At 42.5% G+C, this 22,708-nt stretch overlaps 4 protein-coding genes across 5 annotated transcripts; 1 reads left to right on the top strand and 3 right to left on the bottom strand.

Annotated features, from left to right (window-relative positions):
• Window positions 1–1,987: 1,987 nt before the first annotated feature.
• Window positions 1,988–4,836, bottom strand: LOC135490851 (E3 ubiquitin-protein ligase TRIM71-like). Its single transcript, XM_064776405.1, has 2 exons — window positions 4,736–4,836; window positions 1,988–4,594 (listed from the first exon to the last, which is right to left on the bottom strand). Exon 2 carries the CDS (start codon window positions 4,519–4,521, stop codon window positions 3,106–3,108), a length of 1,416 nt encoding a protein of 471 aa, XP_064632475.1. The 5' UTR covers window positions 4,522–4,594; window positions 4,736–4,836; the 3' UTR covers window positions 1,988–3,105.
• A 1,573-nt stretch (window positions 4,837–6,409) lies between these two features.
• LOC135491246 (EKC/KEOPS complex subunit Tprkb-like) lies at window positions 6,410–8,827 on the top strand. The gene is made up of 4 exons (XM_064776982.1): window positions 6,410–6,740; window positions 7,172–7,294; window positions 7,578–7,757; window positions 8,276–8,827. Exons 1-4 carry the CDS (start codon window positions 6,558–6,560, stop codon window positions 8,366–8,368), a joined length of 579 nt encoding a protein of 192 aa, XP_064633052.1. The 5' UTR covers window positions 6,410–6,557; the 3' UTR covers window positions 8,369–8,827.
• Window positions 8,828–9,561: 734 nt separating this feature from the next.
• Window positions 9,562–19,165, bottom strand: LOC135491570 (uncharacterized). 2 transcript variants are annotated; one of them, XM_064777544.1, is made up of 4 exons: window positions 18,332–19,165; window positions 10,816–11,001; window positions 10,547–10,669; window positions 9,562–10,250 (listed from the first exon to the last, which is right to left on the bottom strand). In XM_064777544.1, the coding sequence occupies exons 1-4, from the start codon at window positions 18,609–18,611 to the stop codon at window positions 10,138–10,140; spliced, it is 702 nt and encodes a 233-aa protein (XP_064633614.1). In that variant the 5' UTR covers window positions 18,612–19,165; the 3' UTR covers window positions 9,562–10,137. The 2 variants fall into 2 exon arrangements, with proteins under 2 accessions (XP_064633614.1, XP_064633613.1); XM_064777543.1 differs by having other exon boundaries at window positions 9,562–10,253; window positions 18,332–19,151.
• Window positions 19,166–19,690: 525 nt separating this feature from the next.
• On the bottom strand, window positions 19,691–21,779 carry LOC135491569 (uncharacterized). Its single transcript, XM_064777542.1, has 4 exons — window positions 21,639–21,779; window positions 21,304–21,550; window positions 20,895–21,037; window positions 19,691–20,660 (listed from the first exon to the last, which is right to left on the bottom strand). Exons 1-4 carry the CDS (start codon window positions 21,697–21,699, stop codon window positions 20,272–20,274), a joined length of 840 nt encoding a protein of 279 aa, XP_064633612.1. The 5' UTR covers window positions 21,700–21,779; the 3' UTR covers window positions 19,691–20,271.
• Between the last annotated feature and the right edge of the window lie 929 nt (window positions 21,780–22,708).

Here is a 22,708-nt window from a genome sequence, read left to right as displayed (position 1 = left end):
TTGTGAAGAAAATGACTTCAACAATCGCGAATGTTTTCAACTCCTGTTTTAAAAGATATGTATCCAGCCAGACAGAAAGAACCGAATGGAATTCTATGGTGCCGAAGACGACGTCCGAATGATAATTGTGACAAACTTAACATTTATGATTGTTCGTTCACAGATGCGTCTGGAGACTGGTCTACCACCGTGCAGAGGAGTTCCGCAATGTCCACCCCCACAACCTCTTCTTCTTCTGCCCCTCGTGCCGCAAGCGGGTACAGGCCAAGAACTTTGCCCGGTACTCTCCCGTCAATGTCGCCCTGTCCTCGGCGATCGAGGGCTACCTCAATAGCGACGACAGGAAGACATCCTTATTGGTAGGAATACCTCTGGATTCTTATGCAGTCCATTTTGTCATCCTGATCGCCTTTCCTTACCGGGCGACAGGACGAGGCCGGTCCACTGCGTCCGGGGTGTAGAATACCCCTGCATACCCGTTAAATCGTACTGTACTACTATACTTTCTATGCAATGGTGTTGTAAGCGATGTTACACTTCGACTGAAGGTTGTACCCACGTGGTGTATGATAGTGTTGTCATTGATGCGTGTTACTTTTTGACAGAGCGGTAACCATGGATTGAAATTGAATAATGCCTTTATCGCGTACGCAATATAACATGATAAATTCATTTCGCGTCGGAGGAAATTTTCTCATGCTATTTCTGCCTCGAAACTAATAAGTTGTATGCGTGGCTGTCCGTGCATTTGGTTCGTCTTAGCTAATTTGTAACCAAGTTCTATGCTTTTCAGCGGGACACTCATGATTCAAAGACCGGCGAAACACAGACCTCCAATTCGACCATCGTTCCACGCGAGAGTGTCTCAACACAGACAGAGAGTCACTTCGAACCGGACGAAAGACAACATTCGTCCGTCACAAGTGACGACAGCTCCGCCTTACACGATATATTTGTCGACGCTGCCCAACATATCACGAAAGGCGAATACTCTTTGCTAAGACAGCAAGATCAGCTGGCGCAGGAGCTGGGCATTGGCGTCGGCGGAGTCTCAACGGAAAACGCCGGTCGAGTGACGCGCTCGGAGTCTGCACCGCCGGGTTCGAAGACAGGTGGTCGCACTTCTGGGACGAGTTCGATGGTGACGGCGGCGACGGACGGGCATGTATGCTTTCGCGATGGCAATCCGCGCGATGTGAAAAAACGTCGCCAAGAGCAGGACGATGAGCAAGAGGGCCGTTACAGGACCATGATTTTCATTGCCGTGTTCGTCGTCAGCTCGCTGATTATCCTTGACGGGTGGATGAGCCAGTCGCCCGAAAGACGCGACGCCAGTCCGTTACAGGTTGCGGCATGGGCGTCGCTACTCTCGACCACGCCGTCATTCATTCATAGCGCTGTGAAAATGTGCTGTTCCCTGGTCAAGTTGCTCTGGTGGCGATGATAGGAATGACTTGAAAATCAAACGCGAAAAACCTTTTTTACTGCTATTGAGCAATCCTATCAACAGTACTAACTATTGTATGCCTACCTTCAGTCTTTTCAGTGGTATAAAAACTTTAATTGCTCTTCAGCAAGCCATCCGTACAGGCAAATTATCTGATTCTATACATGTATATCAGTAGCAGTCCTTTTTGCGTACAATGCATGATTTATTAATGTCACAATCATGATGCCATACTCTTTATTGTCCGAATGAAAATCTTGTTGTATTTTGTTTAACTTAACCTTTTGACAATTGTTATAATCCCAATGAATAAAGGATAACAGAATGGATCTCAATCTGGACTTTTCTTGCCCTTTATGATTTTGAAATATTGAATACCCATGTCGACGGATGCACCTGTCCTTGAAAGATAGGTTGTTCAATTGTCTCCCATTCAGACTGCCTATCCCTCAGTGCGACTATGCAGCAGACTTTGATAGTTAGGTTTTCCAATAATGGGAATAGGTTGTCTTCCAATTTAAATGCCCACATCTGTCCTCGACAGACAGGTTTAAAATGATAGGTTTAGACGAATTTAGCTACCTCATAGTAAGGTAGGTAGTGCAATGCAAGGTGCAAGGACAGAGTAGGTTGATTTCTCAAAGGTTGACAGTACCACAGACAGCAATTTCAAGACAGCATGTCAGTTCATCTGATAAAGGACAGCAGTGTCAAAGTGGTAAGAGTACCAAGCTCATAATAAGGAGGTTGTGGATTCGACACTCCAAGGATCACCACTGATTCTTCACCGAGAAAGCAATGACTGTATTGTAAAATGAACTTTATTTGTATTGATCACAGCAACGACCAGAGATACTATAGGCAGGAGCGAGGTAGGACAGATAAAGTTACGCAAAGTCGCCAATAGGGGTCTCCCCTTTCTCAAAGTACAACGCAAAATATGCAAGCTTGTACATGTACAGAGTCACCTGAAGAATACCCATTTGATCCCCCAGCTCCTGCCTATAGCTCCCTTTAACACTGCGAGGAGGTTAACTTCATACATCTTATATTTCAGATACAGAGTGTGCTCAAATTAGAAGACTATGTCGCAGAGATGATTACAAATCACTCTTGCGCACGTGCCAATATGATATCACCATAAAGGTCAAGAACATTATAACATTGTTCAAATACGGAATGAGGAAATACATAGAAAATTTGGCAATCACCAAAATATTGAAGTTTCGCCAACATATTGCTCAACCTGAACCTATACTTGAGATAAGGGCAACTAGGTTAAGAACCATTTGACAATTAGATTAAGTTCTAAGCAATGTTTTCATCCAAAACCTTGACATTTCTCAGCATAACTCAGCCGAAGGCAAATTTGGTCACTGCCACAGATAAACTTCGTGCACTTGCACTTCCTGATTTCTGATAGCCCGCAAAGTTCATCATGCATTGTCACTGGCTCCGAAAGTCAAACCACTTTTAAATTTGGCCTCTGGAGAGTTTCATATATAAGTTAATAGCAGTATCTACAAGTTTGACACAATATACACTCACAAAAGCTGTCACTTTCGTTATTTCGATAAGAATCCTACCACCTCAAGTTCAAATTGGAAGTTCAGGCCAAAACACAAAGTTTTTACCTAAAGGAATTGGCGGTAGTGGTATCAGAATGTAAACACTTTGACACAGTGATCACCAACATCTGTACAAATTAAACGCCTCTCCTCCATCAGGACCAAAGACCTGGGATATTTCAGCCCCTCCCTCTTGGTCAACGTGCGGACATATTTCCCTTGGTCATCAAACATCTGCACCACCCTACTCTCAGAATCTATCAGAATGATCTTATTATCGTCGCTGACATTGATCTGACATGCTTCCCAAATCAAATAGTTCTTATACAAATTAAAAGGATTCTGGAACAAGAATTGAGAAGTTGTGAACTGACGTATAAAATACCCCCTCAAGTCGAAGATCTTTATGTACCGACACCAATAAGGACCATTTTTCACAAGATCACTAACAAATATTTCATCTTGGTTGCTCAAGGCGATGTACCCAGGTTTCAGAAGTTGGCCCTCCCCGTTCCCTTTGCAAGAGATCTTTTTTTGGTAAGTGCCATCAGGATTGAAACAGAAGACACAACCGAGGTAGGAGTCAACGACAAGGATGTCATCTTTGCTGCTGATAGCGAGACCACAGGGTTGTTTCATAACATTTCTGCCAAACTTAACCGGTTCAAGTTTCGCGTTGAAAAGAACCGAGTCACACAGGTAGCCATCTTGGAATGTTGTCGTAAACACCATGCGCCCATCGGACAAAAATGCCAAGTTCACAATCTCTGGGACGAGATACAAACAGTGGAGCAACCAGTAGTTACGATTCCACATCAACGGACGACGCAAGAAGGATGTCGGTATGACCTCATCTAAACCGGTCACAGATATAAATTGTCCGTCCTCGTCGAAGACGTGAATACCATTGAGATCAGCGATGAAGATGTTTTTCTTGTAGACAGCGGCGGCAGTAGGATACTGAAGCTGTCCGATGTTTGGTCCGTAACCGCCGAATGTGAAAAGTAAAGCCTTAGGTTTCTTGCTTTTTGCAAAGTTGATTAGCTTAGATTGAACATTGTACTCCTTGTACGGCAATACCTGGTGGTTTTTCGTAATTTTGAGACGACGGTGCGCGAACTGGCATTCCTTGCACAAATAGTCATCACAGTCTAAACAGCCACACGTTGCACTGTTTTTATAATCGCAAGACGTGCACTGGTGGTTTTTCTGCTGGGAATCCGTAGCAGGAAGGTTCGCCAAGACGCTCTTTGCTCTGAAGTCGTCGGGGAGACAGCATACCGCGTTGCAGACAGTCTCCTTTCGGCACTCTGGACACACTAAGCTGGTGCCACAATGTCTTAGCCACGCTTCCAGACAGTCTGAACAGAATGAGTGATAACACGGCAGGATTTTCGGCTCCTGAAGACGATCAAGACACAGGCTACATTGGAATTCCTCCTCGATCTTTGATAGTCCATCCTTGATTTCGATCACAGTTTCGTCTTTTGTCCCGGCTGCCATCATTCGGGGATTTTACTAATCGGAATGTCACTCCATCCTCTATCAGGTCACCATTAGAAATTCCATTTGGCTGAGGCTGAAAATAAAGAACATCAACCGGTCTAAGAACATCGAAACTATGAGTTATTATCCCAAAGGGCTGGTGAACAGATAGTATAAAGCTAAATGAAATGACACGTAACAATGAACGAGGCAAACATAGCAGTTACAAAAGTACCTCAAAGAGGATATTTGGGCTCGTTATCCAATTCAAAATCGTATCTCGAGAACGATCCCATTTCCGTGTTCTCTCAGCTACTTCTTTCTAATAAATGCCAACAATCCGTCTCTCTCGTTGAATAAAGTTATCAGTTAGTCAGTTGGTCAGTTGGTCACTGTCTATTCAGGTCAAAGGCAATGGGAATCACCAAGTGACCTTTTCAGGTATTTTCTCAAATAAGGATCTTGCCAGAATTGTTGGAAACAATGCATTTGAACTCGCAAAATCAATGGAGTACTAGGTCAAGTTGGTGGTCTTTATACAGTTAGTGGACAGGGTCATGGTTTATTAAGCAATAAATATATTCCTGATGCAAGCGTGGACAGTTTCCATATACCGTGAGATAGGTGTGACTCCTATTGGCAATTTGTGTAACTTTTTCTTGCATAACCAGGCGCCTTTAATTCATGCATTTTGTCTCATGAAAAAAGCAGGGTCCAGTTCAGGTGATAGGTAAGGGGCCATCCGTTTAGTACAAACGCACTGAAGGGGGTGGAGTCTAGGAATTTTGGGGGAAATGCGTACACCTGTACATTTGCGCTGTATCTTTTGTCCAAAATATGCGTACAGGGGAAGGGGGCAATTTGATTGCCTGGGGGCACTTTTCTGGGGGCATTGTCGAGGGGCAATTAATCGGGGGGGGGGGGATTGTCCGGGGGAGAGTTGTCCAGATACCGACTCGGACATATTATATTCAAGTCCATCATGATGGCAATCATTTTGGTTCAAAGTACGAGTGCATCTTCCTCTTGGCGTACAAACTGAGTAGAAACTTCAGCTGAGGAAGAACATCACGTTAACTAGAGTTCAGGTATCGGAAGCTTCTTCAACCGAAGGATGGATGACCGGAATTGCCAGCCAAGGACAAAAAACTGAAAGGTAGGAGTCTCGATCCCAGACATTGCCTTAGCTCATTCAAATGGCCTCTTCCTGTCACCAGGTAGCGAAGGAGATTCAATTAGGATGTCGAAAAAAATCTCGGTTCCCGCCCCCATACTGTTGTCTGCTATTTTAATGTCCCTAAGGCTTCCAAACTCGCACAGTGACGAAATTAAAATTGAACGAAATCAGCGCCTCTAGCGTCAAGATGGGCAAGTCTTCTTGGAACGGTTATGACTTTTTAACACCCACTTTCCTGCTTTCCCGATAGAGGCGCCACTGTCTAAGGCTGAAAATACTTAGTCCAACTGTCGTTGTAGTATGCACCGAGTATTAGCCGTGAGTTATATGAAAAAAAAATTTGATAAAAGAGATGTAATTTGGCATAAAAAATACAATACAATGCATGCAAGATATGAATGAGTAAACCTTTAAAAAAGTATTGCTCTCCTGGAGAGAGAACATAATGAAATCCTTGAAACGGGGATAAAGGTTGGCTATGTTTTGTGAATTGTATTCTTTATGCCAAAGCACATCTTTTTTATCTGAATACTTTTTTCAGATAACTCACGGATAATGCTCGGTGCATACCACAACGACTGTTGGACCCGTCATTTTTCACGATTAGACAGTAGTGCCACTATCGGGAAAACCTGGAAAGTGGGTGTTCAAACGTCATAACCGTGCGCTACCTCGGCACCAAGCTGCCTATTTAGTTTGCTGTACTAAATTGCATTTATTAGTCAAAATAATCAACAGATCGCTGCAAATTATACTTAATTCTCAAATTAAGAATAAATCTGCAATATTGTAAAGATTAAAGTAAATGCTACAAAGAGTTTTTATTCTTTTAAAATCATGTCAAATCTGTGGTGTTCTGTAGAATAGATCCATTTCCAAGATGGCAGCGACCATGACAAACTTTTATTCGATGAAGTTTTTGGACAATAAAAGCGGTGTGTGGGCAGTTTCAAATGAGAAGTCGGTGTTTTTAGCTCTATACGAAGATGTAGAAAACTGCAAAGAACTGAAACAAATGGCTGTCGATGGAAAAATAGACGGAATATTGATAAATCCAGCCATGGTAAGTTTGTCTGGGCTTTCTTACCTCGTCCCCGGCTATACAGAGGACATGCATTTACAGGCGGAGCGCGCACTACTTAAGGCCGTGCCATTTCCAAATCCAAGGCCAGGAGCTGGACATAGCGTGGCTGAGGCCCAAGTATCTCGTTGGCGACCACTCTTTAGCCATTCTCCAAAGCAGACATGATATTCATAATTCAAGCGTTTGCCCTCTGCCTCCGTATTAATAGTATTTTATGCCTATATTTTATCGTGTGCGGCACAGGAGGCTTCGCCACTCGTTCATGCGAATGCGGTGAGTGGGGTTTTCTTTACCTTAGCATCTCTAAACTCCAGACCTGCTACTCCATCCCAGTGAGCCAGCAGCTACGTGAGAAGGGAGACCTACATCCATTTTCTTTTGTTCCTCAATGGTTTATCTCCTTTTTCCAGATCATCCATCCATTCCAAGTGTTGATGGCCGCAAGGAAAGCAACCCACAACATGTCGGTCAACAAAATGACAACTAAGAAATTCCAGACAGAAGTTCTCTACTCGCTCTCAGCCAACAAGAATGTAAGAATGATGACATTTAATGATGTGATTGAGGGGACAGAGAAGCCCATTTCAAATTTATTAGCTTGATTAGAATAAAAGTGTCCGGGAAGCCTCCAGAGATTTATGTGTATTAAATGTCTAAAAGTAATCGCTTGGGTGCTACTTCACCTTTCGCGCAATTTGTGTTTCTGTGATCAAAAATCATACAAGTTGAACACCTTCTCCATGGATGCACTGTAACTTGCTACTCTTTCATCCCAAAACAAAATCACCTTTTTTATGGTATGAATATTTTTTCTAGATAACTGACTCCCTGATAAAGTTTGGTATCACCGATCAACAGAGGAGCATCCTGCTCGCTGTTATGTCATCTCCCGACACCGTAGCAGAAGATGGTGAAAAACTAGGACAGGTTATTCAAGGCAGAAAGACTGATTTGAGCTCCATTGGGAAATATACAGATGAAAAATTGATAAAAAAGGTATATTATCAAAGACTGAAAAAAGGGATCTCTTGACAATACAGTAGAACATATCTATTATGGATACCCTCAGGACTAACCAATACTGTCCTTCATCAAGAGTTGTCCTGATTACAGAAGTCAAAGTGAATGGAAACAACCAATTTGTGTCCTTAACAGCGAGGTTGTCCTGTCCATAGTAGAGAGATGTCCGCTATTAGAAAGTTCCACTGCACTCTGCAGTGTGCTCACAATCCTCAAGGTGCTTCAATCATGTCAATCTGTTCACCCTGACACTGTGTCATCTTTTGTCAGATATGCTTGGTTCACTCTCTGTTTGGGGTCAAATGAGGTGCCATCACAACCATTGAGTGAAAGTTTGGTTGACTTTGTGGTCAATATTTCAACTGATTGTGCTTATTTGATGTTCAGACATCACATTTAGTGAAATAGACTGATCTTGTCAAGCTCTCAAGTTCTTGTGTTAAGATTCACTGAATTCTGTGCAGAAAGTAAACATATTTATATTTGTATTCCAGGTCTATAAAGTGAAAGATCCAGAACTAGAGGTCGGTCTTTTATTGGATGCTGTAATAGGACGAATAGCCAGCAAAGATTTTGTTTCATTTTGATAGACATACTGTTGGACACCTAACAGGTGACTTTGAAGAAGTGCTGTCATTGGCAGACAAGCTAGGACAGACATTGCCACAGAAAGTGCAGGCGACAGTGCTGTCTTTGGAAGGCTTTGTCTTGTATTGAAACACTGCTGTCTTGAGGACAGGTTGTGACTAATCCTACCGTCCTTTGTGACTTTCAATGAGGAGATCTTCACTAGAATGACACCATTATGTTCTGACGCAACAACATAAAAAGAGTTGAACAGGTGTTGTGACATCCTGACTAACCAGTTTGTTTTGTATCGGCTGAATGATAAGATTCTGGTCGAGATGGTCTTGTGACATGTTCATGATCTTTCCTTATCTTTGACAAGTGGGAACGCTGATACTCAGTTATATTGTATCAATAAAAATCATACCTTGATAAAACACATGCATCATAGTTAATCTGTGTCTTTAATCCCATAGGAAAGGGTGTGATGGGTTCTTGTCTGACCATATACAATACATTGGTTTACCTCCATTTTGTCAAATAAGCAAGGGCATGAAGACTGTATCCTAGCTTGGATGTGAAGTCATGATTATCAGCCAAGACGTAAAGACAGTATCAAAACTAGGGTGTGAAGACACTCACAACTAGGGTGTGAAGACACTCACAGCTAGGATGTGTAGACATGATGATCTCCACTGGGATATGAAGATAGCATCACAACTTGACTGTATGCTAGTTGGGATGTAAAGACGGTATCAAAACTAGGGTGTGAAGACACTCGCAACTAGGATGTGAAGACATGATCTCCACTGGGATATGAAGATAGCATCACAACTTGACTGTATGCTAGTTGGGATGTAAAGACGGTATCAAAACTAGGGTGTGAAGACACTCGCAACTAGGATGTGAAGACATGAACTCCACTGGGATATGAAGATAGCATCACAACTTGACGGTATGCTAGTTGGGATGTGTAGACAATATCACGGCAAGGACGTGAAGACTGTATCACAGCTAGGATGTGTGGACAGTATCACAGCCCATTGAAATAGGCTCCGATCTGCTGTGCGTCTTGCGTAAGGTTTGGCTTGTCGATCTAAGCAAGGTCGTGAAGACTACATCCAAGCAGGGGTGTGAAGAAAGACAGTTTCACTGCAAGGACATGAAGCTGTGCTGGCGTCCATCATATGATACTTGATTCTCACGCTTGAAGCACCTTCTTTTAGTTTTCTTTATTTACATCAATACATTTATTTTATTTACAAAAAGATTTAGTATTTAAATTTGATGTATAAATATGAAATCATTTAGAGCCTACCAGGAAACAAACACATCAATTGACTGAAAAGGGATCGGATGGTCAAGAAGTAATAAAGACAAGTCTTTATTAAATCTTAGTTTGGTTAATTTTGCATAAGACCACCCTAGTTCCTCCGGTTTCTTTCAGACAGTCCCTGAGATCCGTATAGCACTCATACCACACCCATTATACATTTAGTTACTGGAAACTCGCATTTGCCCAACTTTACGGTGGATTCAGTCCGCCTGGCCCTATAACAAAGACGGGATGTCTGTCCAATGTGGTCCACTAGAATATGAAACCACTGAAAATGACCTCGGTGATTCTTGTAATGATTTTACGAAACAGCCAATGCTCCTGAATCTGCTAATCATTCTATCAAACCCTCGTTGGCCACGTTGCTCTTGTGTATTCCTGAGATCGTTTACCAGAAATCTCAATTTCCATCCTTGAAGTCAGTTGCCCTTGCCCTTGTTCATGTTCGTATTATTAGTCGTAACACAAAAGAGCGATCGGGAGTAGGATAAGGCTGCTGGCGACGGTTTGGAGGCTGGACGCTCCATTCGGAGGGGCTTTGCTGTCCTTTATCTGAGCGGGATCGTCTGCTACATGTAAAACAAACAAATTGGTTTCATCGACTATATCATAGAGAGAGGTTAAGCATAGGCCTACTCGTTGATGCAAAACCATACACTTTCGTGTAACTACTTCGAATGGATACGTTCATATGCCATAAATTCATAACGCCGTAAATGTGTCACTTTAAGATCACTCTCAGCACTGTTTTGACAATCCATAAAAACAAATATGTGTCCCTCCTATAATTTCTGAAGGGGGTAGCACTGGGTCTGATGAAAATGTACAATTCATTTTGCACACAATCCCAAACTTTGCTTACCTTTCGCTTGTTTTCCATCCCGCATCTTCTCCTCTTTCGGCCCTGGTGGCTTCGGTTCTACTGGTAATGGAACACACTCGCCTGGACCACTCACTAGAGGGCAGACGACATCGGATGAGGCACCTGGAAGAAAGATCAATTGGAAACCATGTCATTTAGGAAATAACTTCAGGAGGGCAGACGACATCGGATGAGCAAACTATGATCATGAGGCAGTTAATGTATTTTATCTTTTATTTGCGAAAAACCGTATACTGTTCATTACTCACCTAAAACCTTTTCTGATTTCACCCCACAATAAGTTCCGATGGCTGACATGGTCTCATCATCCGCAATCGTTGGCAAAAAGTCGTTGTGGATATATACCCCTTTACCGGGCATGTCTTCAAAGAGATACAAGATATAGGTGTTCCCGGGTGCCAACGTGATGCTGGTGCATTTGCCGGGGACTTCACCTGAAAAGGGGAAGGGAAAATGTCTAAAAGATATTGCAATATCTCAACTGTCTGCGCCGACTTGCGAGGCAATGGAAATCTAGTTCGTCCCATCTCACCAATGACTAGTTTTTACCTGTCAAACCAACCAACATCGGCAAAACCTTTATTTCTGGTAAGCCACATCCTAAATTGTCAGGCAGTTTCACTCACCTACCTTAGAGAAACAACTTTTTCTCAGCATATAAGATCGAGATACATATTTTCTTCCTTATTCCGTCGGCAAAATGCACAAAGCTGCAGTCCAGTTTGCGAGAGGATGGGGAAGCCAGAGCCGTCGGATCGAACTAAGAGCATACAAATTAATGACCAGCTGGCCGCCAGTTACCACAAATTACAACCAAGGCTATAAGTTGGGGGAAACATTGGTGGTTAACTCAGAAGACTTGTACAAGAATGCAAGGAGCACCTCAAATAACCCTGTATTGAAGAAACCTCATCTGGAAAGCAGGTGAGTGATGGACCAAACCACCAACAGCCAAAGATGCCAACTGCAGGCCTGCAGTTCATGCGCAATTTCATAAATCACCAGCAAGACTAAAATGATTCACTCAGATCAATGCTTTTTTAACTCAAAGCGAAGCCCGAACTGAAGGAACCAACCAACAGCATACCGTCCAGTTAGTGACCAGCTGGTTGCCAATTTAACTCATTTGCAAACATGGCTTTAAGAAGAGAAGCTTTTGAATGTTGATTCCCCGGGGTTGATTCCGAAGCATATTGAAGGAATGTCGAAGCACCTCTACCTTGGCTGGATAATTGACGCCATCCAAAAGCAAAGATACCCGCATTTTCAGTTCCAATTACAATTGTTTTGATTCTCTCCTGGAAATGCGTTAATATGTCATGTGTGAGCTAAATCCAAGCAAACTGCATATCATGTTGACCAAGATATGCTCACATATCATATCGACCAATATATGCTCACAGACATTGTGTCATATTGACCAAGAAATGCTCACATATCACGTTGACCAAGATATGCTCACATATCACGTTGACCAAGATATGCTCACATATCGTATCGACCAATATATGCTCACAGACATGTATCATGTTGACCAAGAAATGCTCACATATCACGTTGGCCAAGATATGCTCACACATGATGCTGGCCAAGATATGTTGACGATGATATGCTCAAAGAGGTTTTTGGCACTGCGGCTACTAAGCGATGAAATATTTCTTCAACAACAGTAAGTTCATCCCCTTTTTTGATCCTCATGATAGACTTTCTTCAACCTTAACGATGGTGAATATAGCATCTCTTGCGGTCAGCGGACGATCCGTGTAGCCTACGATATATCTGAGATCGAAATCACTCAAACTATTTCTCCCTCAATTGAAAACCAACGATATCCTTCTGTTTCTTTCGGAGTAGTCGTTTGAGGTGAATAACCTTACAACAGTCAAAGTTCCATCATCGGTAAATAAAAGGCAGCTGGTCATGAATACATTGCTTTAGCAGGTAGCTGGTTGGCTTTTTGACGAGAGGTTTTAGAACCCACCACACACGCACGTTTAGCAGCAAATCCGAATCCAATTGACTCATGTTATTTTTCCGAACATCTCCAAGTTCATGCCGAGGTGCTCAGTTGATATCTTGCTTGAGTTAAGGGGGAACAAGGTCTGCACCTGTTAGTAATTTAACTGATAGACGTTTTATCTTGTAAAAGCTCGAGTCAAGCCTTGATGAAAACATTTCTCGTGATGTTATACTATTTTTATGTGCCAGATTGTGCATCTCCGACAAAATTTGTTTGTTCTTCGTCCATGTTTTCAGCGTCTATATCGCATTCATCACGTGTCGGAAACGTGCATAGCTGCAACAGACCTGCAGAAATATGTTTACGACTCTTCATGTCTTTCTTCTGCAGTTGGTAATGTTGTTTTGACACAGGCAACTACATTACGTTTCTTTTACTTCGCTTTCCTTGTCGAGCTTTTTCACTGTTTTAGACAAACTTGTACTTTTGCACACGCTTTCAGCATCAATCTCGAGTCAGAATTGTATAACTGCAACAGAACTAAAGTGTTTACGACTCGTGTTTCTGCAGAAGGTAATGTTGTTTTGACACTGGCAACATCACTTTCCTTTTACTCCGCTTTGCTCCAAGCTATTCAGCATCTCAATAGAGATACTGTTTACGACTCCTGTTTTACCGGTTGGCAATGCTATTTTGACCCTGGAACATAAGTGAATGTGCGCAAGAAGTTAGCCACCATCTGTTAAGAACAAAAACTCATTAGTTCTTTGAAGTAACGAAATTTTGTTAAGAAGTATAGTATAACGTTACCCTAAAGAACACCATTTCAAATCAATATTGGAATTTAGAAAGGAGATTTGGGCCAAGTCCAAGAGAGAGAAAAATACGTTGAAAAAAACAGTCCGAGAAAGTTTACTTTAGCTTCAAAAAAGAACATATCATAGTCATCTATCATAATCAAATATTAGTCTAAAGTGGTTCCAAGTCATGTTCAGAGCGATGTAGGAATGCGTAAAGAGTATTGTAACAGCATCACTACTTCCGCTTCTGCGCAATATGTATTTACTGTCAATACAACACGTACAGACTAAGCTTACCACCAACATACTATAGTTTCACCGATACAAGACTGTTACATTCAAGTCAGCCCCCAAAACGAGTTCATGGTCGTTTGGTTCCATGCAACAATTCCGATTTTCAGAGCCTTGGCGACATCAATCTTTTCGATGGTCACAACGTCGTGTTCCGACTTGCATGGCCTTTCTGTTGATTTCGTAGTAAGCCTAATTAATGAAGCGGTCTTAGATAGGTAAAACTATAGTGTATGTTGGTATTCGGTGAGGAAGGTCTGTTGGGCAATGCTACGCCAAGAATCTTGTAGTCAATTCAAGATCAACATCACAGATCCTAATCAGATGTTTCCTAGAGCAACACTTTACAAGTCTCCGTTTCGCTCTTACCACTGTTTTCCTCTTGGCGATGCAAGATTTATTTTGAGTTGGTTGTTCAACTGAGTAAGTTACCCCGCTCACGTTTCAAGCAAACCACTTCGTTGATTACCACGAAAAAGAAGAAGCTATGTCTTGGAACGTGGGTTTTAGATGAACTTGTGGTGTAGGTTACTTTTCATGTTTTCATTTCCATACCATTGTTGAATTTGTAGTTTGCAGCCACCAAGAAGATCGCCGTTTCATTGGCAAATACCGGTACTCTCTCCGAAACGACAGGTATGAAAAATTCGGATGCAAAGGCATAGACAACATGAAACCACCTCTGCAGCACAAATTAAACATGCTTGCATTCCCCAGAGGCCCAATAGGTAATCTAATTAGTTTTTGCATGCTGCATCACTGTTTATTTTGACACGCAGAAGTAACTGAAAGCCGGCCACACAATCCAGCTTCCATTAACTGTATCGTGATTTGCTAATTTGTGAGGTCTTTTTTCATGAAGCCAAGAGCCTAGTCTTGTCTTTAGGTAGAACTTGGTTTCAGCCTGGCGGTAATCGAATGCAGTCAGTGCAGTGGAGCTACATCACATCACAGTGACCATGAAAAATGATGAATGATGAAACGAACCTTGGAAGAACTGATTACTCTAAGAGCGTACCATTGATATACTGTTTTGTTTTGACTCTATAAAACGTGCCATTATGCTGTTTTAAAAACAGCATCAGAATGCGAATCAATTTCGTTTGTGCAACAGCATCCTTCTGGGCTCGGTTGTTCAACATAAATTTGTCCCTAACTCTGAGGTTATCGCCTGCAGTTAAGCCTTTAGACTTCATGTCAAGTTAAAGTTAACACCAACGAGTAATAAAACTTTGTTTTGAACAAACGGGCCCTGAACTGGTGGGGATTTGATATTGAATACATAGATAATTGACTTTAACAAAATGTCTGTCTGATACGAGAGTCGAAAGTGAAAAAAGCAGTAACACGTTCCATTCTCGTCAGTTTTATTCCCATGAGGTTTGTAATGAGATGTATGATGTTTCACTTCGGAATCATCGAGCTAATTTGTCTGGCATGTAAACATCAAAACCTCGCGGAAACGCATAACATTTTAATACTAGCTCCATATTTTCACATTCAAGTCCAGATCTGGCCAATGATTAGCAATATAACATTTCATCGCTTTCGAATGCTGACGCAGCACATGTACGAAATAACAGCAAACCATAGCCAGACTCCCGAGACATACAAAGTATATATTTACTCTAATAAGCTGAGCTCGACGTCATTTTTCTCTATCGAAAATCAAAACGAAGAAACTGCCAAGTCCAAATATGACGACCGCCGATTTTTATCGCAGCGATTCCTGGAAACAAGTGGTAAAACTTCCGAACTCTGTCACATGGCAAAAATCTGTCGTTGTCTTCAAGAAGAAAATGCTGTTGTATACTGACGGGTCGCTGCACCACATAGTTAAAACAGCAAACGACACTATAGAAAAGATTGTTAATGTTCTTAGTCGGCAGGACTGACTATTGCTGGCATAACATCGCCATAAATCACCCGAGGATCAATAACAACACCGTCAACACTATTTGATATCGTCCAATGGCATTCGGCAGTGATGTGTGCTGTAGTCAGATAAATGTCATCGCGGGGACTGATTTTGAACTCCGATCTTCATGCATGCCATGATGATTTGATACATAGCACGAAACCACGTGACATGATGTCATCACGTTACCTTCTTTTTTGGCTCACCGTAGGGGAGTCTATACAATACCGCAGTGTCCGTCGTCCGTCGTCGTCCGTCGTCGTCGTCGTCGTCGTCGTCGTCGTCGTCGTCCGTCGTATCCTAGTTCAAAAACAGTGGCACGTTTCTTAACCGCTAGGCCTATGAACTTAAAACTTTGTAAACATGACCCCCTAGGTCAGATGACCCGTGACACTAAATTTCTCTCCGATCTGATTCTCTACTTGGCCACCAGGGGGCCAAATGTGGATATCTAAAAAGTGTGATATCTCGCTTATTAGTGACTTGTTTTCGATGAAACTTTTGTTGTAGGTACTCATAGCAGATATACATCTTATATCATACGGGTTTTTAATTTGACCTACTTTTCAAGGTCACAGAGGTCATATGGCGTAAATTGGCCGTTAGAGTGTAAACTATGGCACGTTTCTTAACCACTAAAGCTATGAACTTGAAACTTGGTACATATAACCCCCTATATCACATAGCCTCTGGTGCTGAATTTCAGTTTGATCTGATTCTCAACTTTGCCACCAGGGGGCCAAATGTGGATATCTAAAAAGTGTGATATCTCGCTTATAAGTGACTTGTTTTCGATAAAATTTTTATGGTAGGTACCCTTAGGAAGAATACATCACATATCTTACGGGTTTTCAATTTGACCTACTTTTCAAGGTCACAGAGGTCATATGGCGTAAATTGGCCGTTAGGGTGTAAACTATGGCATGTTTCTTAACCACTAAAACTATGAACTTGAAACTTGGTACATATAACCCCCTATATCACATAGCCTCTGGTGCTGAATTTCAGTTTGATCTGATTCTCAACTTTGCCACCAGGGGGCCAAAAGTGGAAATCTAAAAAGTGTGATATCTCGCTTATAAGTGACTTGTTTTCGATAAAATTTTTATGGTAGGTACCCTTAGGAAGAATACATCACATATCTTACGGGTTTTCAATTTGACCTACTTTTCAAGGTCACATAGGTCATATGGCGTAAATTGGCCGTTAGAGTGTAAACTATGGCACGTTTCTTAACCAGTAAAGCTATGAACTTGAAACTTGGTGCATATAACCCCCTACATCAGATAACCTCTGATGCCAAATTTTGGCTCGATCTGATTCTTTATTCGGCCACCAGGGGGCCATAATGGAAAAAGTAAGAAGTGCAATATCTTGCTTATTTTTAGTGATTCGTTTTCAATAACATTTTTATGGTAGGTTCTCCTAGCAAGGATACATCACATATCATATGAGTTTTTGATCTGACCTGCTTTTCAAGGTCACAGAGGTCAAATGGCGTAAATTTGTCGTTTGATTGTAACTATGGCACGTTTCTTAACCACTAAAGCTTTGAACTTGAAATTTGATACACATGACTCCCTACGTCATGTAGCCTCGGACACCGAATTTCGATCTGATCTGGTACTCAACTCGGCCACCAGGAGGCCAAAACTAAAATAGGTAAAAAGTGCAATATCTCGTTTATTATTGTCTTGTTTTTGATGATATTCTTATGGTACTTACTCCAAGCAACGATACATCACATGTCATACCGACTTTGGTTTGACCTATATACTATACATGTACAATGTTTCTTAATCTGGATGAATTACAAAGCACCAAATATCTATACGGTGAGCACAATGGCCCCTGGCCGTTTCATTTCTACATGTATGTATGACCAACTTCGCCGGCACATCAATTAGGGTAAGGTGCCAATTATTATGCCGAACAACCATTCTTCAGGTTACCACTGTCTCATATTTCTGTCGGGCATGTGAAAGCAGCACTCAGAAGATTTATACCGAACGACCCATGCAGTGGTCAGCTTGCGAAAATACAACCACTCCGCGTAAAGAGGCAAAGTACGTGATTGGAATGGAAAGCAGACGTCCGTCATTTCGATGATGCGATGAATGTCTGTAGTTGGTGGTGTTTGAGGAATTGCCATGCAGTTGAACAGCGTGTCACTATTGGCCTCTCTTGAAGGTCAATAGCAAAACATGATAGGTCATGTCATGCATCGTTCTGGGGTGCACTTATAATGTAAATTCGAAGATAATCCAGACAGTATACTTCATGAATATTTTCGAAATTGCCCCGTTTTCAACCTGTAGCATGAGGTGAGTTGATAAAATAGTTTGGCAATGACCTCCATCGCTCTCTTTCAGAACCAGAGCACGACTTTTGAAGTCAAATGTTTCTTTCTTACACCTTATCATTTCTGAAATGTTATCAAAAGTGGACATTCCCCGAGAAAAACACCCTAATGGTTTGGATATCCGTTACAAAGAGTATAGGAGAAGTCGGTGTACTCGTAGGTTGTGCTGACCAAAATTTGAAGATCGATACTTAATCAATTCGTCACTTTATTCAGCAGCATTTGACGTGGCAGGACTTCCGGTTGTAGATGACAAATACGATATTTGACCAATCATGATCCCTCGGCAGGGTGGAACGTTGCTCATGGGTAAGCCAAGACGACAGAAAGTCTAAAAACGTGCCACTCGAAGAAAGTCGTTAATGTAGATCATATACTCAAATTGCTTAATGGAATAAAAGTGAAGCCAGTGATTAAATAAAAACCAACTCACCTGCTTCGGTGACATTAAGTAGCGCCGGTATCCTCGCCGTCTCTCCCTTGAACACACACATCACCTCTGCCTCCGCGTTGTAAGTCCGTGATCCCTCGCCATAGTCAAACTTCGGGTCAACGAACGTCGCTTTTATTTTGGCCAAGACGACCACCTTGCTGAAAGCAGTCTTCCTTTGGGCAGTCCAAGGCACGTAGTTGACAGGCTCGGAGCATCCTTGTACGGAGTAGAGTTGGATGGAGGTGAGAAGGACCGCGAGGAGGAGAGCTGAACAACCCATGATGCCTGGCCGATGGAAAGGTTCCAAATGAGTAGCGGTAGCGTACTACGCGAAGGAGGAGGTTTTCGCTTGTCTGCTTGAAGAAGTGCCCGGAGAAGCGTTACCTGTCGATTGGATCCTTGAGATTTGAGAACACCCACAGTTGCGTAAGTGGCTGACGCCCATCTGGTATACTTCAGCCGCTTGGAAGCTCGCGCAGGATACGGGGATGAGCTTTTCCTTGCGCACGACGGGGTGAGCGGTGAATCATGCGCGATTCCACTCCACCAAAGTTACACTGATCCGCCTCTCGGATCCCGGGGATAAGAGTTGACTGTTGACTTTGCACTGAAACCAACCGATTCAGGCGGACAAACACCAATTATAATCAGGTGAAGATGTATCGTGTTTGCTTTGGGATCGATAATTTTATGCTAGTTTTAGCCTGAAAGATGTCTTTATTCCCTGTCAGAAAGCCGCTTTCGTGCATCCCAAGGGTATCCTAGCTACAAATGTGGCCCAGCTGTTGCTTCGCTATATTGTTTGACGGAAAAAGCATCAACGGAACGTAATAAACAACATTATTGCTCCCCGATAATTCGTTTTTCTACCATAATGTTACAGAGAGCATTTTATCGTGTACTTTTCTATCAAAACTCTAATTAGACCAACTCCATTAACTGATAATTATCACAATGAAAAATGAAATTACAGCTGACCCCAATCCATAATTCTTTTTCACGCTGCACAATTTCCCTTTACTTAGACGAGGCTACATTGAAAGGAGAACAGGACAGCTAATACGACATATACAACGATATGATTATTTCCTTTGTTTGTAACCAGCATAATTATTTACGCGCGTGACTTTATGCCGTTAGCTGTGTCCCCAGGTGCACCTTGCCAAGGAGTCAACCGCACGCGGCAGAACAGGAACCATCCATCAGAGAACGATGAAGACTTCGTATCGGAGGTTCCCAAGCAAGATACACCCCCGGACACCCTACGTTCATTGTCACGACCACAACAGTCAATCATAGCAAACTGCTATTACTCATAATCTTACTATATTATGAATGTAAATATAGCTTTCACGTACTTTAGCCAGATATTGATCAGGAACAACTACATTATCATCGAAATGCATGTTTATATAATCTGATGATGAGCTATCGACCAAACGCCTAATCCCTAAATTGATCTTCGATGACATTAGAGCAAGATACCATTCAGGTTCCGAGCGTAAAATTTCACCGTGGCTTTAGCCTGGCGTGCTTACACTCCGGACGTGTGGGTAGGCCTCGTCCCTTCCCCCGTTTAGGATGACGTATTGGCTCGGGAGTCCAGGCGAGCTGGTCGGTCTTCAGTCAAGAGCACTTTGGCCGAAATGCTATCATGTCGTATTCGATCTTAGAATATGATATATATCGAATATCGTAATAAAGAGGTTCCTCCGTCTCACTGCACTATTTATATAAGTACACTGTATAATCACTAATTTGTCGCCAGCAAGCTCAGATGAAATATCAAGATTAGATTTATGCTCATGGGACTTTCTATTAAGATGCACATACGAGATTACCACGGAAAAATTAACGGAATCACTCTGTTCTGGTGTGACGGATATGCATGTGCCCCTACAATTAATACTCCTTAGAGTCTACCGCCACATTTTAATGTTTTATTGCATAGAATTTATATCAATGTGGTTGCTATTTGAATAGATCTTTCCCCCGCTCGCCAAAGAAACAGAATAAGGCGGTGGGCTGCCAACATCGCCATAGAGATCCCCACCATACATCTGCAGCGCCCCTGCCTGATGAGTAGTGTTGTTCCAAACAGCAGACGATGATGGCGAGACGTTTCCGTTGGCGCCATCTTGCGGGCATGCCTGGAACTTTCTTGGCAATGGCGGCAGGTGGTAAGGGTCATCTTCAGGATACCTGATGTGGTATATTTGAGGCTGGCCCGATTCGTGAAGCGGTACGTCTGAATCTTTGACTTGCAAGTCCACGTCAATAGGTGCCTTCTTCTTCTTCCTCTTGTTAAACTTTTTCTTTTCCTTTTTGTCTGCAAACAAACCAAAAGGTGAGCTATCGTTATTTTACAACTAAGGTTCCCAATCGTTTTTACCATTGCAACATGTTGCAGGGAATCTGACGTAAAACAAAGAACAACTTTCCTACCGAGCAGAAGCAGACTCTGGAACATTGTTGGCAAAAGTTTTTTCCAACAAAGGTAAGTGCTCTTTCAAGTGTGATCTCTGATATATTTTTGATTTGATGTGCATTTTTTCCATCTTACCTTTGCTTTTCTTAGCCTTTTTCATCTTGATCATATCAGCATCGTGGACTATCCCTCTGTTCTTCTTGTAATTACAAATACAGAGTACGATGACGATGACGACCACAGCAAAAGCCGTGACAGATACAACTGGGATGATGTAGCTGAATGGAATGAAGTGGACAATTAAGATTATGATAACAGGGTAAAGGGCCATCCGACGACAATGATCGGTGGTTGTAGGCCTACTGTTGATGGGAACTGATCAAGAAAATGATTGTGTTGGCGAAGATTCCGAAAGAAAGGGAGACGACGATTTTCAATGTTAGTATAATATCACTGCTTTGACAAACCAAATATCTTTTGCGATAACAGTATATTTCATAAAACCTTCGTGAACGTGAATAAGGTCTGAAAACGTCATACTCACTCATATGGATTGATGTCAATATTCTTCCTACTTTCCTTCTCGGCAGCATCCCAGTCCTCCAGGTCCGGGTTATCCAGCGCCAAAATGGCAAGGTCGGAATCGGAACAGCAGTACTTGTTGGTAGCGTCGCCGCAGCAGAAGTCTACTCCGCATTCGAAGCCGTTCTGCCTCAACCCGGAGAGATCTTCGTACGCGTAGCATTCGTTCGGGGTATCGTCGTCGTCATTGAGCAGTCGTCTGCTGAAGGCTGGAATGAAGGCAATCATGGTTTGGAGAGAGGTGACGGAAAGCTATTTTTGTCATAGCCGGTGGAAGATCTTATAAAATACACCTACCAGTCGACATTGACAACATCCCAGTGACCAGCAGGATCACCGCCAGCGGTGAGGCCATCATTTCTTCTCCGGATCTTGATTTTGGCGACTACATTCCTTCACACACACATTATCCCCAAAGAGCATCCACACACAGCGAATGTTCGGGGCACTGGAGTATAGTGTGTCGGTCACCGAGCAAACACCAACACAACTTAGCTTGCATTGAGGAGGGATCAATTAACTAGTTGCTCATAGGCCCTTCCGAAAGTAGATTAACCGACTATACATTTAACATAACCAGTAAGTGCATACATTGTATACCACGATAACCAAAATTGAATTCGTTTTCTACAATATAGAGTTTCACTAAGAAAACTTTCACTTGCAAAGCATGAGCAACAAAATCGACCAAAACTAAGCCTTTTGATAATATTGTCGCCATTTCGTACCTCAGCTCAATATCTTTCATAATATAAATCAAATTATTCATGCCATTGATTTTGGCAGCACTCTCGTGCACTTTTCATTTGAGATCAGATTTGTGCCTAGATTATGAAACTGTCGAGAGTTATTTTATAAAAAATGAAGTAGGAAACATGCTGCCTATAATATAACACTGCTGATCGTCAAAGAAATGAAATTTGAATTTTGGTCCTAATGATAAGTATCACATCGTTATCGTTCAATCCACACTTGGCATTTCTTGACTAACATGCACTGGAACAAGTCCCATTGACCGTAGAGGCCGAACCCTGGCTAATGCACTGCGGGTGATTGGGGGCGGGCGGCTATGGACTGCCGCTGCCCGCCTGTGCGACACAATCATCCGCGGAACTTCCGCGGAAGACCCGCGAGTTAGGTTGTTGTCCATTCTATCTTCCGTGGACGGTGTCCCATGGTCATCAAGAGTGCGCTGCCTATCCTCCGCGGCGGCCGTTTCTTCGTATGGTGGTGGTGAATGTGCGTAAGGAGGGAGGAATGGGAGAGGGTCCCCGTGGTTTAATGGTAAGGTGTAGATGCCCGTGTAGCTACCTCTCGCACCGGTCTGTGGATGGATGGTGATGCGATTTGGCCGCGGGTTAAAATGC

The sequence above is a fragment of the Lineus longissimus genome, chromosome 7, assembly GCF_910592395.1.
Source record: "Lineus longissimus chromosome 7, tnLinLong1.2, whole genome shotgun sequence".
Classification (NCBI taxonomy): domain Eukaryota; kingdom Metazoa; phylum Nemertea; class Pilidiophora; order Heteronemertea; family Lineidae; genus Lineus; species Lineus longissimus.
Note: the sequence above shows the minus strand (reverse complement) of the source record. Positions and strands in the feature narration are given on the sequence as shown.

Coding starts and splice junctions, on each gene's coding strand:
- LOC135490851 (XM_064776405.1), bottom strand. CDS start 4,521: ATGATGGCAGCCGGGACAAAAGACGAAACTGTGATCGAAATCAAGGAT.
- LOC135491246 (XM_064776982.1), top strand. CDS start 6,558: ATGGCAGCGACCATGACAAACTTTTATTCGATGAAGTTTTTGGACAAT. Junction 6,741..7,171: donor TATTGATAAATCCAGCCATG/GTAAGTTTGTCT, acceptor TCCTTTTTCCAG/ATCATCCATCCATTCCAAGT. Junction 7,758..8,275: donor ATGAAAAATTGATAAAAAAG/GTATATTATCAA, acceptor TTTGTATTCCAG/GTCTATAAAGTGAAAGATCC.
- LOC135491570 (XM_064777543.1), bottom strand. CDS start 18,611: ATGGGTTGTTCAGCTCTCCTCCTCGCGGTCCTTCTCACCTCCATCCAA. Junction 11,002..18,331: donor ACTTAATGTCACCGAAGCAG/GTGAGTTGGTTT, acceptor TCCCCTTTTCAG/GTGAAGTCCCCGGCAAATGC. Junction 10,670..10,815: donor GAAATCAGAAAAGGTTTTAG/GTGAGTAATGAA, acceptor TCTTTCTTCCAG/GTGCCTCATCCGATGTCGTC.
- LOC135491569 (XM_064777542.1), bottom strand. CDS start 21,699: ATGATGGCCTCACCGCTGGCGGTGATCCTGCTGGTCACTGGGATGTTG. Junction 21,551..21,638: donor GATGTTGTCAATGTCGACTG/GTAGGTGTATTT, acceptor CCTTCATTCCAG/CCTTCAGCAGACGACTGCTC. Junction 21,038..21,303: donor ATTGACATCAATCCATATGA/GTGAGTATGACG, acceptor CATTCCATTCAG/CTACATCATCCCAGTTGTAT.